Source organism: Gekko japonicus, unplaced genomic scaffold (genome assembly GCF_001447785.1).
Source record: "Gekko japonicus isolate JY-2015 unplaced genomic scaffold, Gekko_japonicus_V1.1 scaffold761, whole genome shotgun sequence".
Lineage (NCBI taxonomy): Eukaryota > Metazoa > Chordata > Lepidosauria > Squamata > Gekkonidae > Gekko > Gekko japonicus.
The window spans coordinates 777,181-782,186 of NW_015177030.1; the positions used below are offsets into that span (position 1 = coordinate 777,181).

At 60.4% G+C, this 5,006-nt stretch overlaps 1 protein-coding gene across 1 annotated transcript in view; it reads right to left on the reverse strand.

Annotated features, from left to right (window-relative positions):
- MINK1 (misshapen-like kinase 1) overlaps window positions 1–5,006 on the reverse strand; it is a 32,270-nt gene that overhangs the window by 6,568 nt on the left and 20,696 nt on the right. The window contains exons 21-27 of the mRNA XM_015427913.1: window positions 4,213–4,388; window positions 3,418–3,535; window positions 3,039–3,185; window positions 2,581–2,692; window positions 1,073–1,231; window positions 838–981; window positions 134–268 (exon numbers count right to left, since the gene is read on the reverse strand). Of these exons, the coding sequence (XP_015283399.1) occupies window positions 134–268; window positions 838–981; window positions 1,073–1,231; window positions 2,581–2,692; window positions 3,039–3,185; window positions 3,418–3,535; window positions 4,213–4,388 (991 nt within the window). The remainder of the gene's footprint in view (window positions 1–133; window positions 269–837; window positions 982–1,072; window positions 1,232–2,580; window positions 2,693–3,038; window positions 3,186–3,417; window positions 3,536–4,212; window positions 4,389–5,006) is intronic.

Here is a 5,006-nt window from a genome sequence, read left to right on the forward strand (position 1 = left end):
GCCCTTCGACAGAGCGCTTTTGTGCGCGCTCAGCTCTTCCTCTTGCAGGCCCCGCCTCCCTGAGGAGGAGGAGCTGCTGCTGCTTGCGGTGTGTGTGGGGGGGGTGGGGGCGGCCAGGGCTGCTGAGACTTACCCACGCGGTAGTGGACACAGCCCTCCATGTCCCCCACGGTGGTCCAGCCCTGCTTCTTCTCCACTTCCGGATCGTTGTGCAAAATTTTGTTCCGCAGCCAAGAGAGGTAGTAGACGCGTAGCTTGTTCCTCTTCCCTAAGATGGGGGGGGGAGGGGAGGGGAGGGGGCACCAAAGGCATGTCACTCATGGGGGAGGTGAGACGGCGCCCACATTTCACAACCACGCAGAGCAGGGAGCAAGGGAGAGAGGTTTGTGGGTGCAACTGGGTCTTTTCCCTACCCTCCCTGCTCCTGAGTCAGACCCCCCACGAGGTCCAAAACTTCAGACCGAGCGGCCCCCCGGGGTCTTTAGGTCTTTAGGACCCTCAGACCCTGGGCCCCCCCCCCCCCAGGCCCGTGCTTTCGACTCAGGCCGGCAGTGGGCCCCTGGGGTCTCACGTGGAGGCCTTTCCCATCCCCTGCGACGTGAACTTTCTAAAGTGGAAATGCTGCCAGGGACTGAGCCTGGGGGCGTTGGCGTGGCAAGCAGAGGCTCTGCCACTGAGCCTGAGAGCTTCTGCCCGACAAGCAGAGGCTCTGCCAGCCCCTCAGGGTCCCCCTCACGCCTGCAGGTCCCTTGACTCGGGACAAAGGGGGGTGGGGGGGTTCAGGAGAGACTGCCGGCAGGGGAGGTGTCCCCTCCTCCTCCTCCTCGCGCCCCTCACCTGAGATGGTGGTCAGCAGGTTGAGCCCTTCTAAGACATCCATCTGCTGGAAGCGGCGGCGGCTGATGAGGCTGTACACCTTGCCCTGCCCGCTCCGGTCCAGGAGCATCAGGCCGTTCTCTGTACCCACCAGCAAGTTGACGCCTGCGGGGCCCCCCCAAGGCAGAGAGGGTGGGTGGGTGAGCGCCCCCCCACGAGCCACCTGTTCCCCCCTCCGTTCCCTTCCCAGCCTCACCCCAAAGGGCGGCGCACAGGATCTCCGAGTTGAAGCGCTTCTTGTATTTGCGGATCTCAGGCGTGTCGCTGTGGGGCCGCGTGTTGGTGGGGTTCACGTTGACCACGGAGCCTTTCCTGGCTTCCAGCTGCAGCTGCTCGAGCCGACTGGGGTCGAAGGCTGCAAAGGCACCACGCAGGGGGAGGGTGAGAAGGCCTTCCCGCTCGGTCGGACCCCCCCATCTTTCTCAGAGCTGGGTTCAAGTCTGGATGGGATTTCGCCCTTGCTCTTTAGGTCCCAGGGCTGTAGCGGCCACACCGCTGGAGTAACAAGGATCAGAACCCTGGAGACCCCCTGCACAAAGCAGGAAATTCACACATTCCTCCCCCTCCACACCTCCAGTGACCCCTGCTCCACACCCAGAAGACGGCAAAAACCCTCCCAGATCCCTGGCCAAACTGGCCTGGAGAAAAACTGCTGCCTGACCCCACAGAATCAAGAGCGAGCCCTTGTGAGGGGGGAGGGCCCGCGTGATGGGTCGCAAGCACAGAACTTGTGCAGAGTGCCACCACCGGACGCTTGCTCACAACAGGAAGGCCCCAGTCCTCATGATGACCCTGGAGGGAAGGAAGGAGGCAGGCCACCCTCTCCGGTGGGCCAGGCTTTGGCGCTTGGCACACAGATCTTTGCGCCCCTACCTGAGGCAGTTGATGCCTTCCCCAAAGTCCCTATGGAAGGCACCTGTAATGATTCCAAGCTTTGGTGTGTGTGTTCCTTGAAATGTTTAGTTTGACTGCAGTAATATGAGAAGAGTGATAGGGGGAGATGAGTGTGCTGTGATTCGCTGCTGACTGAGAGTGTGGGAGGGCGGGTGTCTGAGAGGAGTCTCTGTGTGTGTGTCTATGAGGAGATTCTGCGATATGAGAGAGACAAGTATGGAAGAGTTTTGAAGAGAGTCTGTGTGACTCAAGAGAGTTATGAAGGATTCTGTGTGTGAAGTTTGAAGAGTGAACATAGTCTGTGTGATTATAGGATTTGGAGTCGATTTCTGAGTGAATAAAACCAACAGTTTAGTCTGTGTGGCTAAGAGAGTTGATTCTATTCAGTGTGAATAAAACAAAAAGACTAGCCTGTGTGGCTGTGTATAAGAGAGAGAGCGTATACTAAGTAAGCCTGTCAGAGTGGAGTTTGGAGTTTGAGAGACTGTTTGGGGTACCAAGCTTTGCCGGTTATATTTACACATTCCTTTCTTCAGCAACTGTTCAAAATCACCAGAAACCTATTTTGTTCTTTATTAAATAAATCAATTTTTGTTTAAACTTATTCCAGAAATCAGTACAGCCTAGGGGCCACATAGTACTCTGAAGTGCCCAGACCCTAGGTCATACTACCAAAAGAGAGAGAATTGAAATTTTTAATTCCTGGTTGCAGCAGAAAACTACCAAGTTTATATACACACAGAGTGTTTAAAGGTAAAACCGTCTCCCGAAAAGCAAGGACGTCACAGCACCTCCTTCTCTGCCCCTCACCGGTTATGGGGACGGTGTCTCCGCTTCCGCCTGAGCTCTGGTAGATGCCCAAATCCACAAACATGGTGAAGGAGCTCTTCCCAGGCGCTTTGACAAGGCCCCGCGACTGATACTGTGACAGGGGAAAGAAAGCTGAAGCAAGTGTGTGTGTGTGTGTGGGGGGGGGTTTCCCTTTCCAGGGCCCGGGGGAGAAGATCAGCCTCCCCACTGCTCTTGTGGGGCCAGAGGCCTTTGTGCGGCTTCAGGGGGCCTCCCTGAGGAGGGGGAGGCATCTCTTTTGTCCTTCCCAGGTGCCTCAAACACTGGCCTCTGCTGCACCAAGAGATCCCTCCCCCCATTTCTACTTGCAATATGGCACCTGCCCCCTCCCCCTCCACACAAAGGATCTGGGGGGTGGGGAGCCAGAGGGCCCGGTGGCCGTCTCGGAGGCCGTCTCCCCCTCCCTCTTGAGAACTCACGTCTGCCGCTGGGTCCTTGGCGGGGGAGGAGGAGCCGTTGCTGCTGCTCTTGGCCTCGGTGGGCGAGTGGCTGCTGGGCTGGACCACATCCGGTAGGTTGGTGTAGCCGTTGCTGTCACTGTGGAGCAGGCCCCGCTCCTCGGGCGTCTGGGAGGGGAGGGCGGGCGCGGGGTGAGGAGGGCGTGGGCAGAAGCACTGGGTGTGTGCAAGGACCTGGCCGCCAAGGAGCCTGGGGGCCCGCAAGCCGGTGGGGGGGACGGCCGCGGCTGAACAGCTTCTTGGCGGTTTCAAACGGGAGAGGGACGGCCCCTTCCTGGCTCGCCCTCGGCCCCAAGAGAGAGGACTGCCACTGCCCGCAGGCCCGGGGCCGGCTGCTCACCCGCTGCACCAGCATGGTCCCCTCGCCATAGGAGCTCTCAGAGCCTCCGCTGCCGCCACCTGCGAGGTCCTCCACGTCGTGTACCACCATGGTGCTCACCGAGTCCGTGTCCCCGTCTCTGCGGAGGAGAGGGGGTGAGGTCAGGACATGCTCAAGGGCACCCTCACCAGGAGCTCCAGCCACGCCACACCCCCACAGAAAGCCACGGCTGGGGAGACTCAACTCCGTTCTTGGAGACCCAGCAGCAGCACCAGCAACAGGGACTGAACATTCCATCAGCGTGAGGGGGAGCCGTGTGTGTGTGTGTGTGTGTGTGTGTAAGGCCTGGGTGACTCCCATCTTTGTCGTGTGCTGGTGCTCAGTTGTCCCGAGTCTTGTGAGAGGGTGGCGTTGGCCGCTCTCAAGGAAACTCCCACCCCCGCTCGTTAGCAGAGCTTCTCTTCAATGGCCGGGAGGTTTCTTCCCTCAACGGGAAGGCAGCTGCCGAATGGCCCAACCCATCCAAGCATCTGGGACAGCTTAGCTAATGACTGCTTGACTGGCAGCCAGCGTTTAGGGCAGAAGGCGCCTCGTTTCAGCTGTGCACATGGGTCTTGGGTCCTGGCAGGCTTTGCTGTGTGTCTGAGCCCTTGAGGCCCAGCTGGTGGGCCCGCAGCCTTCAGCTTCTGCACATTTGAGAAGTTATTAAAAATCTCCTTGGAAGCAAACCTGCAGCCCCTCACAGCCAGTGAGTTTCAGCAATGCCCTCTTCAGAAGACTCCCGCAGCAGCATGCCCGTGCCAAGGCCGCCCTCACCTGGCCCCTGGGGTGTCCGTGCCCGCCTCGGAACGCTCCCCCTCGGCCTCCTCCTCTTCCTCCTCCTCCTCCTCCTCGCTGGAGTCCACCTCCTCGCTGGAGGATGAGTAGTCCATGGCCTTCTTGAGGGGCTTGGGGGCTGCATCCTCTGGGCGTTCTCGCAGCAGCACAAAGTTCTAGGAAGGAAGGGTGAGTGCGCGTGCGTCAGTGAGGGGCTGGGAGGGAAGCAGGCGGAAGCATCACCAGCCCGGCTGCTGCTGGAATGCTGCCGCTGCTGCTGCCACTGCTGGGGAACCCACAGGGAGACGGGGGGCACCCGACAAGCCCTCGGCGGGGGAGAGGGCAGGAGGGCCCTCCGGACACCCCAGCCCCAGCCCTCCCTCCACTGCCTGGCCCTGACCACACACAGGCCTTCCCCTCCTGAAGAGCCGGGCCTTTGCCTGCCCCGCTCCAACCTTTTTAACCTGCTTGGACAGACAGCAACCCTCTGGGAATCCAGCCTCCCCCACCCCCCACCTTCCCCTCCAGTTTCCCAATGGGGAGGGGCCATGGCTCAGGAGAAGGAAGAACCTCTGCTTGGCGTGCAGAAGGCCCCGGGTCCCATCCCCAGCGGCATCTCCAGGTCAAAGGCGGACTGGGGCGGAGGTGACGGGAAAGGCCTCTCTCTGCCTCCTGAGACACCCTGGGGAGCCGCTGGCAGTCTGAGTACCCCCCCCCGGACGGATGCCAGAAGGGCCCGGGGCCTGATGCGGCGGAAGGCAAGAGCTTCACGTGTCATCAGGGTGTGTGTGGGG